This window comes from Mastacembelus armatus, chromosome 10 (genome assembly GCF_900324485.2).
Source record: "Mastacembelus armatus chromosome 10, fMasArm1.2, whole genome shotgun sequence".
NCBI classification, from domain to species: domain Eukaryota; kingdom Metazoa; phylum Chordata; class Actinopteri; order Synbranchiformes; family Mastacembelidae; genus Mastacembelus; species Mastacembelus armatus.
The window spans coordinates 9,343,848-9,357,104 of NC_046642.1; the positions used below are offsets into that span (position 1 = coordinate 9,343,848).

At 39.4% G+C, this 13,257-nt stretch overlaps 1 protein-coding gene and 1 long non-coding RNA gene across 4 annotated transcripts; one reads left to right on the forward strand and one right to left on the reverse strand.

Moving 5' to 3' along the window:
• Positions 1-701: 701 nt before the first annotated feature.
• fhl1a (four and a half LIM domains 1a) lies at positions 702-13,257 on the forward strand. Of its 3 annotated transcripts, XM_026329987.2 has the most exons (7): positions 730-859; positions 5,844-5,936; positions 9,204-9,385; positions 10,289-10,466; positions 11,504-11,673; positions 11,898-12,084; positions 12,476-13,257. In XM_026329987.2, the coding sequence occupies exons 3-7, from the start codon at positions 9,230-9,232 to the stop codon at positions 12,628-12,630; spliced, it is 846 nt and encodes a 281-aa protein (XP_026185772.1). In that variant the 5' UTR covers positions 730-859; positions 5,844-5,936; positions 9,204-9,229; the 3' UTR covers positions 12,631-13,257. The 3 variants fall into 3 exon arrangements, with proteins under 3 accessions (XP_026185771.1, XP_026185772.1, XP_026185770.1); XM_026329986.1 differs by lacking the exon at positions 5,844-5,936 and having other exon boundaries at positions 702-859; XM_026329985.1 differs by lacking the exons at positions 730-859; positions 5,844-5,936 and adding an exon at positions 6,492-6,647.
• On the reverse strand, positions 2,554-6,328 carry LOC117152695 (uncharacterized). Its single transcript, XR_004463158.1, has 3 exons — positions 6,122-6,328; positions 4,573-4,672; positions 2,554-2,569 (listed from the first exon to the last, which is right to left on the reverse strand). It is a non-coding gene; the product is annotated as an uncharacterized LOC117152695 (long non-coding RNA).

The following is a 13,257-nucleotide window of genomic DNA, read 5'->3' on the forward strand; positions in this document are numbered from 1 at the left end:
TGCAGGAAAATAAAGCTGCAGCTCATAAAATAGTCTTTTTTTTTTTTTTAGGCTTGATGTTTGAGTAACCCTGACAGCCTTAAACACAAAATAATATGATCTGAAAATACTCCCCTCATTCCTTCATCCTGACTCTACAGAGAAATACATCCTCACTCTCACCTTTTTCTTTTTTAGATGTTTATCTCGGGGGATGGATACACTTTGGATGTGGTTCAAACGATGATTCAAATAAGTGTTTTGTCTCAGTGACACCGTTTATGTGTTAAAAGCTTTTGTGTTACATAACAGGAACAACTATGGGGGAATTTCATCACCGATTTGTAATTGTAATGGATTAACCTTGAGGGGTTAGGTTTACAGGCTGCAAGTATTTACTTTGGGTTAAGAATGAGTCATCTTGATGTACCTCTCCTATTCATTACCAAAGAAGGAGACGAGTGAGGCCAATACAGGAGGACAAAGTGTATTCAATTAACAAGTCAGCAAATCTTTTGTGAACAGAAATAAACGTTTTCTGCCTGACCTGCCTCTTAATTAAAAAACAACATGAGAAATCCTCCGGTTTGCTGATGCCGATGCGCAAAAGCTATGATTTTATTTTCTAGTGACTCTCCTATGCTTCGAGTGGAAGGCCAAAGAGAATTTTACTAAGAGCTTGTAAATTCCTGGTTGAAGTCATTGTTTATGAGCGCTTACAGAGGTTTGGCACATGTCCTGCGGTTGTTTTTTTTTTTTTTCTCTCCTCTCCCTGTCTTTTAAAGCTGCGTCGCCTCCGCAGATTTTACCTCTCTGCCAAACCCACCGGACGCGCTGCTGGTGTCGAGTGAAAGGCGCTTCTTCTATACGCGTTGCAGAGGTGAGTCCAAAGTCCACAGCTGGTTATTAACTCAGGTTACCAGGCAGATGTTCAGATCACTTCAGGTTTTATAAAACAAGGCGCGCTACAGAAAAAGTTTATCACAAGAATTCTGTTTGGTCCATTAAGGAACAGTTATGCCAAATGCGTAATGGCAGCTATTACCTTATCGGATATACGAAGTCACTTACAGCCTCAGTTTCACGGAGGTTCTTAAAAAAAACCAGACAAAAGTGCGAACAATTGTTTTGAGTCCATCCAGTTTGCTCACGTTGTTACGCTGCGCAACAGGTGATGTGCTTCTTTGTCACAGCCATGGCACGTCTTTACTTATATGTCTTCACTTATATGTTGTCGCGCCGCGTTTCACCTTTTGTCTGTTAGTGAGTGATTCTTATTCCCAGGGATGATCTTTTAAAACAGAAACACCGGTGCTAAAGCCTAAGTAGGTCCCAACAGGTACTCAAATACATACCTAAGTACAGTTCTGGGGTTGGCAACGTGTACGCATGAATTTCCATTTTATGATACTCTGTACTTCTGCATCATTACATTTCAGAGGGAAGTACTGCACTTTATACTCAATTTGACAACTACTGATTTCTTCAGAGTAACGTTTTTATGCCAGCATCCAACTACAATATAAAGTCGAGCTTAGGCTATAAGACAATGTGTCAAAACTTATATTCCATACATATCCCAAGTAAAGATTTTTATTGCGTCATACTACACTATATAATGTCGTGTGATGCAGTTTTCCTTCAATCAATCGACCTATTACTGAAGCTTATGATGTTCAGCTAACCTGCCTACCCCTCCTTCATACATAAAGCCTTGAACAATACTGTGTAGTGCAATCCAACGCAGCACTGTAGGAACAGTTGCAGTTCTACTGCAACAGATGTTTAACTATTTATCCTGCACATCAGATGGTGTGTGGTCATAAGACTGTACTGCAGTGATGCTGGTGACTGTATAATGAACAGCAGAGCCCAAAGGTACCATGTGAAACTGTTAGGTCTCCTCCCTGCAGATTTGGGCAGCTGCCAAACCAAATGAATGATGTCATTAAAGAGACCAGGAGATTACAGTCTTTTCTTTGGCACACCGGGCCTCCTTGTGGTTCCAGTATGACTTCACCATCCTCTAAAACCCATAAAAACGTATATAATTTAAGTAATAAATTTTATAATTTATTTCAGCTTTAAAAACACAGCTATTTTTAATGGATGTGTTTTAACAGTGATATATATCTTAGGAGTATTTCATTTAAAGTTTTTGATTAGTTTTTGAAATTAGCACAAAAGCAATGGGCAAATCCAACAGAGTAGCTGGCCTGGTATTTGGTGTATAATTTATATTGCTATTCAGTGAAGCTGCTGTATGTCAGTTGCTGTGAGGTCTCCATTAAGCCAGCAGGAGGACATTTGTCACGCTAGGGCAACTGGGAGCTTTGGTGCCTTCGTGTTTTCGTTTCATCATCTCTTTTATTATTGCAAAATGGAGCAGAAAGGCAGTGGAAGAGCAAAAGAGGTTGTGCCAGAGTGTAGATGACCGAGTTGATGAAACACATGAAACAGCGCTCTCACCAGTTCAGCACAAGATTCCTAAATAGGCAATTCTGCTTGTTTGTCCATGTGGGCTGGCCGAGCTGAGCAGAGGCGACATCTTATCTAGCAGATGTCAAAGTAATTGTCCTGTGCTGTGGTCCTGTGTGGATGAAAGAGGAAGACAGTCAGAAAGAAATGGGGATAGCTTCTGTAAGATTTCTGAGAAACCAGTGTATTTCTGATTTTATGCAGCAATGAGATGCACTCACATCCTCTTTTGAATTAAAATGTAAGAAAATGTAAAGTAACACAAATTTGCTCTGCTACTGATAAAAGTATTGACTTTAAGTAAGCAAATGTTGTATGTATTAACAGCAAAACGCACATCTCTCTGGAGTCTGGGTTCTTTTTGGTTCATTTCTGCTGTTCTCATTTGTTTAACATAGCTCGAACTGTTTTTCCCCCACATGCACATTCTGTCTTTTTGCAGCACAAAGTCAGTTCTATGTCTGGTCTCTCCTTTAGTCAAGTTAATAAAATACAAAGATGCCCCAAACCATAAACATACAGCCAGAAAAGATAAAGCCGAGGCTAAAAAAGACTAATAAAGTCTCAGGGAAGATAAAGGAGGTGAGAAAAAGTTTTCTTTTTTTTTCTTTTTACTGATATAATGTACAAACTGAAAGCTTCATTTGCTATCAAAACTGAGGTTTGTGTGATGCAAGTCTCAGAAAATGTCACAGGAAATTACATGCGCTGTCCATGAAAAAAAATATAATCTTATGTTTTGTGGGTATCCAGGCTAAAAAACTGAACCCACAGCTCTCAACCTCTCTGTGTTTAGAGCCTTGAGTCATGTGAGAGGTGAAATGCTCTTGTTTTATCTGAAAGTTATTCTGTGTGTGTGTGTGTGCATGCATGTGTGTGTGTGCGCTGGTAACACTCTTATCCAGGCCATATCCTGGAGTGTTACTGTGTTGACAGAGTCCCCCTGTACCACAAATATTTGACCTAAGTGTGTCTGGGTCTTGAAGCCACACCCTGATTTTTCTACTGCTTGCTGACCTTGTGTACGTGTTGCAATAGAGCTCTGTGTGGACAAATGAGACGCTACGTTTTTCTTTCTGTGCCTGGTGAGTCACAGTTCCCCTAACAGAGATAGTGTGGCTCAGTCTGTCACTCGTCTGTCTGCCCACTAACCAGATTTGGAGAGTGACTAAAACACATGGATGTCCAGGGGGAGAGGTCACGTTGAGAAACGAGCTCTCAGACACATACTCAAGGCTTTTGTTGCTGTTGCTATTAGTGAAAAGGGGGTGGCTCGCTTGTTCCAGTCATATATTTTTGCTCTCATTTGCTCAGGAAGCACATGTCGGATTTCCTGTTTCTGTATGTTGCCAAACCTCAAATCTATCTTTTTTTGAGAGGTGAAGGGTGATGGACTTGTAGCCAGGAAGCAACAGCTACCAAACAGTTGTTGATATGCAGAGTTTTTTGATGAGTTTCAAAAAGCAAGCCCTGTATGTGCAAGCTAATATTACTGTCTGTTTTCATTAGCTGTTTGGACAATTTTGAAGCTTTATGCTCTTTTTTTCTGAAACTACGTAGAAAATTACTCAATCACCAATACTATAACCACGATTCTGTCATTTGGAAAAGTTTTGTTGAATGTTCCTTATGTGTTGTCTTTAAAAAGCAGGGCCTTTATGGTGGGTGCTACATCCATCTATCCAGCTTTATTGTCTATCAGCAGTGACTCTGTAGAAGTCACACAGTCACCAGATGAGATAGTTAACATGCAGCACACAGTGTAAAATCAGACGTGTGTTAGCGTGGTCAGACAATTGAAACATGATGAAAGAATGAAACTGAAACTAATCCAAGAAGACAAAAGACCATGAAACTATGAAGTTACTATTTTCTGCCTGGACTTGAAAGTTGATGTTGTTTGTAGTGGTATTTGTTGTCAGTCGCTGTAATTGTTACGTAATGAGCGCACAGTGGTTTGTTGTGCACATTCAAGATCATGCAGCTTTCAGCAGCCTCCATTCTTTGTTAAGCACCATCATCATCATTATTGTATCTGTCAATTCTTAGTTTAGGAAGAGTTTAGCCACCTGTTCAGTCTATCTACACACCTCTGACTGTCACAATCCACATTACCTTAATGCTGCACCGCCAGACCAAAACAAGATGCACCCAGGTGAGGAAAAACAGATAAAAACAACGGAGAAAGAAGAGATGAGGGGAGAGATCAAAACATCTGAAACAAGGACAAACAGATTTAAATAAGTATGTAAAGAAATAGATGTGGAGAAGAAACAGAGCAGATCATCTACTGGGCAAATTGTTGTAGACAGGGAGACATGGCGCCTTCCTGCACATTAATTAGTCTTTGTGGGTTTAGACTAATTGGATAACAGATTATAAAAAGAGGATAAATATAATGTTGTGCTCTGTGGTAATGGACCAAATCAAATCTGTAATTACAACCATATGTCCTTTAAACAACAGTGCACAAACATGCAGATGCACACAATCTAGTTCAATGTATTGACTTTGCTTTGTGTTTGATGTTTGAAGATGGTTATTTAATAGAGTTAAAAGATGAGTGGTTCTTATTTTAAAGGGAAGGTATAGCAGTTTCTAACTGAGCTCAGTGTGTTTATCATGAGTCTAATTTATTTCCTGTAAGAGCTCATTTCTTGAAGCTGTCTGTTTCCTCTCGTTTCCATAATCATCCTCTGTTTCTGCATTTAAGCTCAGGGTAAAGTGCCACATTTGCTATGCTGCTGAATATATGATGATGATGATGATGATGATGATTATGATGATTTTGATCATCATGTTAGTTGGAAATAATCAAAATAGTCATTTAAATGATTTTAAACATTTAAATGAATTTAAACTGCTATAATCAACATTATTTAATAACAAAGAATCAGATAAGTGCACAATATTTTGGCAGTGTCAACCTGTGGTAATGAACAAACCAAAAATGATCATCTGATCTGATCTCCCCTCAGCTCTACAGCATCTTTCTTATATTTTGTTTTGGTTTACAGCCTATAACTTCATTGTTTTTCTTCACTTGAACTGCTCTCAGAACATAGATTTCAGATGCAGCAGGCAACTCTTTTTAGCAGAAAAGCACAAAGGAAAACCTAGTGTATACTACCTGTCAAGTATCAAACAGCAGCCAAACTTTAAATAGTGTAGTATTAAGTAGTATTAAGCAGCTCAGGAGACACATATTCCCCTGAGGAGTATCGACCAAAAACAGATCTATACAAACACAACTTACTCATAATGATCCTAAAACTGACCATTTCTGGTCCTGAGCTTCGTGTATCATTGTTGGGGGAGGGAATTTTTTCACTATTACAACATTCGTTTTTGTGAGAGGATTCATGCTCTTTTTGCATTTCCCTCAGGAATCCAGTGGACGTATCCTGGGGTTTTAGAAAATATTCTGTCTTGGAATAAGAATTACAAAGCCAACACAGAGAGGAATCCATCACTGACTGGTAAACAGGCCACACACATAAAAATACTCTACTTTGGCTCACTTTACAGTTACCACATTATCTTCTGGAACATTCAACATATAAAAGTGGATACATAGATAGTGTACACACACACACACACACACACACACATATATATATATATATATATAAACCATCATGTAGATATAAGAAGGGATACTTACTGTACGTAGTATACTGTAGGATGCTGTACATTAAGTCAGTAATATCAATGTGCACCTCCTTCAAGGCATCTATTTTGTTATGATGTTGAAAGATCCAACATGTCATTGCTACATGTTCCGAACACAAAACCTTTAATGTTGGGGCAGTGGGAATATCTGTTATCCCTCGTGGCTATCCTTCAAAATGTTCAGACTGTTTTCTTTTTTTCAAACCTTCTGATGTTACAGCAGTGGAATCCAATCTGTATCACCTAATCTATCTCCTCTGCATCACCCTATTCTCTAATGCATACCCTAAAAAGGACTGCAGGGGCCGAAGGTTGGATTTGGACATGGGTTTGGGGGTGTGTGTGTGTGGGTCACAGAAGGGTATATACAGCCACCTCATAGCTTAATGGGATTGTGTGGCCTCTGGGTTTGACCCTCTGTGGATGCTACTGTCTCCTCCTGCCCTTGTGTCCTGTCTTTCTTTGTTCCTTTGTTTCTTCCTGACAGGAACCAAACATGACCTTCTACAAACATTCAGGTAACATTTACAAATCTGGTGTGAGTAGATAATTTTTCATAATCAGGTTCAAAATTGTTCGTATGTGTAAGCTCAGGGGGAATTCTCCTAAATATAAGGTGAGTTTGTAAAAGAATGTTTAACATATTGTTGCTGTCCTGTGAAAACCTGGTATTTCCAAAAATTGTATTTAGGATTTTTCAGTTAATCCAGTGTATTTTTATATGGGTGATTTAGCTTTAGAAGTAATAAAAAGAGCTGATACACATTATTATTATTCCATTTAGATACTAAACTGTAATATATTTTTCAGTGAAGCTTTTTCTAATGAACACAAGAATTTCTATGAGAAATTTATTGTTTACAGGCTGCAACTGTTAAATTAATGTCCAAGCTCAGAGGTCCACATGGCTTTTTGGAGCCTTTGTTTGTTTTGTTGGTGTGTGACATGTTCAAACTATGTTTCCCAGCAAAAAGAATGGCAGCAATGCTTGAATGCCTAAATTTAAACTCAAAAATGTTCCTCTGGTTGGGGAGGCGTGTATAGTTACATTACACAGTGCCAATATTGATGCACTGATTTTGAGGGAGTATTTAATTGTGTGTGTGTTTTTTTTTTGTTTTTTTTTTGCACATTATGACAGTTTGGGGCTCACAAAAGACAAAAGTACAGGCTGTTCCCGGTTTATGCTGTACTTTTTTGAATATTTGTTAGCACTGCATTTGCTTTGTCTCCATAGCACCACAATAACAAGCTGTGACTGTGTTGAAATGACTTGATTTTGTAGGCGACCTGCCTTTAAAAAAGCATCCTGTCATTATCCAAAGTGAAAAAAGCACAGAAGGTTTTAACAACTTAGCCGCTGATTTAGCTGATACACTGTTAGTGTCATTCCATCTTTGATCCACTCTATCCAGTCTCTGACTCATCTCTCAAACTGGTCCCACTCTGACCTTTCTCACTAAAGAGGACTCTGCTTCAGAGGGATCACAGTGGTTTATTTTGCTCCCTTCCACAGCTGAACGACAGTGCATGCCATGCCTGTTTGACAGGGGGCAGCTGTCACACCATTTTTTACAAAAGATTAAAATGCTGGACGTGTTTCAACTGGAACCACAATAACTGCGTAGCTCCAGTAGTTGCCACTCTGCATCCCTCTCCATTTGTCCCCTCTGGAAGGTCAACACACTTTAAATAGAAAATTCAAGTCTAAAATAGATCTCTGCCCTGGCAGGGCCCAGTAATGAGACCCGAGTATTGTGTGTGTGTGTGTGTGTGTGTGTGTGTATGACCACATTGGAACGTGTGTGTTTTGACTGTTTCGGTGCCATTAAATGGAGGTGAGGTATGTCAGGGCTCAGTCCAATCTTTATCCCTGGTGCACAGCTGCAGATAGTTCACTTCCTCAAAACCCCATCCCATCCATCCTCGCACACACACACACACACCAGGGGCACATACCACACTCCTGGAGGCTCATCTCTTTCACACGGCTGTTTACCACATCCCACTTAAATAGCTGCAGTCCCTTTTTGTAAATATTTTCCTTGTCCCTATGGTTACTAGGACAAAATGCCATTCCAACCATTGTTTCCTCCATTGCTCCTGTTGTTTCAACTGGATTAAAGTGATATCTGTCACCCACTAAATCACTGTTGCTAAAGTTCGCTTACTGTTCAGCTGCTCTCCCTGACATCTTGAGAGAGAGAGAGAGAGAGAGAGAGAGAGAGAGAGAGAGAGCTTTAAGGTGATGCAAATGTAGATAAAGCTCCACACACTCCACCCTGTGCACATTTGTTCCAGGAAACTACTCAGTCTGCTCCCAGCGGACGCTGCTTCTGATTGGAACGCCAGAATGTTGATGAATGAAGAAACAAGGGCAACTGAGTTTACAGTGTTTACACTAACAGCCAAAATAAAATAACCTGACCAAAAATGCAGACAAAAGAGAGACTGTGCTGGACCTGGCCGGGAGGTCTTCTGGATGGGGGTTAAAGGCAGTGAGCCAGACAGTCTAAAAATATGACATAAGCTTTCAAGGGAGAGCTTGATAAAATGTCTGGAAGCCTGAAAGCATGCAGACAACAAGCAGACATCTGTGGGCTACTTAATGTGTTTTTTTTTTACCACAGTCACACTGCCCTCATCAGTTAGGTATGCTGCTGTTAGAGCTGCTTCTCATTGTGTCCTAATGGGAAAACACAGAAGATCATACATAGATTTGTTTAGCATTTTAAGAGGTCAGATTTACAGTAACTGCTTTCAGCATCACTTTGGTGTTCACTGACCAGCAGCCACAAATGTGCAGGATTTGTTGTCACTATTTTTGGATTCTTTTTTCATCATGTTGTAAAGTACTTGAATGTTTTAATGATGTTTAAAGTGCTTTACTGCTTAGATAAAATATATTGATCAATGCTGAATGGGACATTTTAACACTGGCCTTCATTGTTCAGTGAGCCCTGGGGGTTATTATAAAAGGCAATACTGTCCCCACCTGGTGTCAAGTGGAAAATCAGCAGACGTGTAGGGAAGATTAAAGCTGCATCATCTGACCGTCTTTTGCCTTTTTACAGGTCCCAGGAGTTATCTCACCTCCACCATGACTGATCGCTTTGACTGCTACTACTGCCGTGACAACCTGCACGGGAAGAAGTACGTGAAGAAGGACGACAAGCACGTATGCACCAAGTGCTTTGATAAGCTCTGCGCCAACACCTGCGCCGAGTGCCGACGCCCCATTGGGGCTGACTCCAAGGTGAAAACACAGTGTGTCTGGGTGTATTAGTGAAGACATAAAGCATTTAAATAACATATTAACAAACTTTAGAGGTCAAGTGTAGACAGATGAAACGCAGATGTTTTTACACAGTATAATTTTTGTACAGCACATACATAAAATGTGTCCTGAAAACATTTCATTTCATTCAAAGGTTTAATCTTACTGACTGACATTTTTCACAAGATAAGAAAAACAGTCCTGTGTTAATCTTTGTAATGATTTTCAGATTACAGGATTTGAAATTGCTCACTTAGTTTAAGAATGAGAATTTTCACAAGAAAAATCTAATATGTCCAAAATCAAAATTTCAAAATTTAGAGATACTTAGTTTGTGTTGGCCAGCAATGTTCAGTCAAAAAACAACCTAAAAATCAATTGGTCTGACCTCTTGTTTGAAGTCTTACTTTGACTAGCTCCACATCAGTTATTTAGTTTTTATGGATTTTGACAGATTCTTATCAGAATCGAAAGACAACAACAACAAAAAAAAAAATCTATATGTAGACTTATCTGCTTTTAAGGCCTTTTTCACAGCAGAAAGTTGACTTGTCATGTTAGGAAAAGTAGAAACTGAAGCAGCTAAATGGAATTCATCCTTATTTTTAGCATTTACACCTGTGCTTTCTCACCGTGACATTCAAAATAGATCATGTTAAAAAGGCCCTAAATGTTTCATGGATCACTAAGCCAGCTAATTCCTTCATGTCTCACCACATCCCAATTCACTGCATCTCCACTTTAGTACCTTCCACATGGGCTGGTGTCTTGGCCCCGAGCCTCAGTCCACATGATGAGTAAACAAACTCCACTTTAATGAGGTTTGCACAAGGACTTACTGAGGGCACCTCTGCTCACCTTGTCCCTCCTGTCCCTGTTCAGGAGCTGCACCATAAGAACCGCTACTGGCATGAGGACTGTTTCCGCTGTGCCAAGTGCTACAAGCCGCTGGCCAGTGAGCCCTTCAGCGCCCGGGACGATGGCAAGATAATGTGTGGCAAGTGTAGCTCCATCGTGGATGGCAACCGTTGCCAGGGCTGCTATAAGGTGGTCATGCCAGGTGGGTATTGTGTTGTAAAGGCCCTTAAAGCCTATTATCTCCATTGGTTTCTTACTATGCACAGTGTGCTCCTGCAAACAGCTTTCAATTAAAACTATTTGGTTGTTTCACTAAAGATTTCAGTATTTTTGTTGTCATCTGTGCACTTGGTTTGGAGTGAGTGAGGTCCAACTAAAAACATGTGACATCACATACCATATGCCAATTAGGTTTTAGCTGTTGGTACATTTGAGTCAGAATCACAACCACACAGCTCTGATAAGGTGCATGATCCTGGTTTTGGCATTTTCCTAATAAGTAATACATTAGGGTGTTTTTTTTGTTATTGTTGTTTCTTTCTTAGTCATAAATATTCCTGACAAGTGGGTGACATTTGGAACCAATCTTTAGAATGAAAAGGTCAATCGATTTGTATTGACATGCAACTATTGTCCTTGACGAGTTTAAGTGTAAATCAATATAATCAGTTCTTACATCTGATTCTGTCTGTTTGGTTTGTAAGGTTGTTTTGCTGCACCTGATCTCTGTTTTGACCTCTCTGTGATATTGTTTTGCTCTATACAAAGCTCAGTATAATTGAGTCAAGTTCTACATAAAGAGCACTCATTATTACCAGTTACCTTGGAGGTCCTAGAATAGCAAGCTTTCTCATTTATATCCATTAAATCCCCTCAGTAAGTGGCAGCCTGCTGAAGGCTAACTCATTACAAACTAATGTGTCTACAAAGTTTGTTCAAGGCCACAGAACTGTAATATACACTCCAGTGGAGATACCAGGCTTAGATTTAGAGAAACCTATGACTTTACACGAACATGTAGAAGACTTCTGTTTGACTGAAAGATGAAGTTAAAAAAAAGTGGTTTTGAATTTTAATATTTAACCCCATGTAAGCATCATAAAGTTGAAAAGTTGGCGCAAACTGATGCACTATGAAGAAAGAACAATGAAAAACTACAGTGGTTAAGAGGCTATAAGCTCAAAATGTTTTTTTGTTTTGTTTTGTTTGGTTTTTTGTGTGTGTGTGTTTGTGTTTCAGGATCCCAGAACGTGGAGTACAAGAACAAGGTGTGGCACGAGGAATGCTTCACCTGCTTTGAATGCAAGCAGCCAATCCGCACACAGAGTTTCCTGGCCAAGGGTGATGACATCTACTGTGCTCCCTGCCATGACAAGAAGTTTGCCAAGAAATGCTTCCACTGCAAGCAGGTACAAGCACTGATTGTCACATTGTGTATGATTTGTTATTGTAAAAAATAACAACAACAATAATAATAATCTGTTCATCTACCTCCTACAGTGAGTGTCCTATCAATATAAATCCAATAAAAACTTACATGGTAAAAAAATATAGTTTCACTTTACTTTATTTCAGTTGAATAGCCTTCAGGTTTGAGATCAGATCATGATCAAAGTTTTTCTGTTTTTCAAAGCCCATCACCTCTGGAGGGATCAGCTACCAGGATCAGCCCTGGCACTCTGAGTGTTTCGTGTGCAACACCTGCCGTAAACCCCTGGCAGGAGCTCGCTTCACTTCCCATGAGAACAACGTTTACTGCGTGGATTGCTACAAGACTGATGTGGCCAAGAAGTGCCATGGCTGCAAGAACCCCATCACAGGTCTGGACGTCCTAAATAATACTGTGGGATTAATAGAAAACCGAATGAAAACATTATTACTTTAGTTTTCTTCCTTTGGGTGTTTCCTGCTCAAATATAATGGTCTCTGATAGATTATAATCTACTGACATATTACAAAGAGCATAAATGAAACATCATGAAAGAGTTTAAATGTAGTTTACAGCATCATGGGAGTATCTGAACACCAGAACTCAAACTCAATTGTTTTAATATGACAATACAGCCTAAAAAAGGGGCTTTAAATTACAATCTCAAATCTTTCACTATTTAAACCCAATCTGTGCTGAATGATAGAGAAGTTTTGGATATAGTCTCTGTTATCATCCTTACCTGAGTTGTGCTGACAGGTGTCCTGTCTCTGTCTGTATAGGGTTTGGCCACGGCACCAACGTGGTGAACTATGAGGGATACTCCTGGCACGAGTATTGCTTCAACTGCAAGAAGTGCAGCCTCTCACTGGCCAACAAGCGCTTTGTCATACATGCAGATAACATCTACTGCCCTGACTGTGCTAAGAAGCTGTGAATCACACAGCTTTGCAGCGCATCGATGCTTAAAGTGGACTTACACCAAAACTGACTTTTAGACTGTGATTCAGCAATTTCTCTATAACTCCACTGTTTGGGGTTTTTCGAGTGTGAAGTTGAGGCTTCAAAATAAGAGATAAACCTTTGGTTAAAAATGTCAAAAGTCAATTTTGGTGAAACTTCTCTTCATGAAGTTAGACTAGCAGTTATTTCAACATGTACTAGCTTGAACCATTTATCTACAAATATATTACTGCAGCTTGTGTTTTAGCGTCAGGGGTTGTGTACTAACATGGCAACATATTTTCTTTTGTGGAATTGAGATATGCACTCCTAATCTAATCTTATCCAGGACTCTGCAGTTTTATGAAACAAAAATCTTTTTAGTGCCTTACTGGAATAAGTAATACAGAATAAAATGCTTCTGGCATGCATACTGCTGCTCATATGTACCAGCTTTGATTAATAGTCTGTTACATCTCTAAATGTTTGAAGGGGTTTTATTTCAAAAATGTCTGAGGGTAAATGACTTTTTTTCTGAGATGGATACTGAAATATAAACTGCTCATGTATACAAGAGGCAAAAAAAGGTTGATACAAAACAGGAATAAAAGAGGAAATGACA

What these genes read in the sequence shown, in the direction of transcription:
- fhl1a (XM_026329985.1), top strand. Translation starts at nt 6,626, where the DNA reads ATGACCTTCTACAAACATTCAG. An exon ending in GACCTTCTACAAACATTCAG is followed by an intron (nt 6,648 to 9,203) that starts GTAACATTTACA and finishes GCCTTTTTACAG; the next exon opens with GTCCCAGGAGTTATCTCACC. An exon ending in AATGCTTCCACTGCAAGCAG is followed by an intron (nt 11,674 to 11,897) that starts GTACAAGCACTG and finishes TGTTTTTCAAAG; the next exon opens with CCCATCACCTCTGGAGGGAT.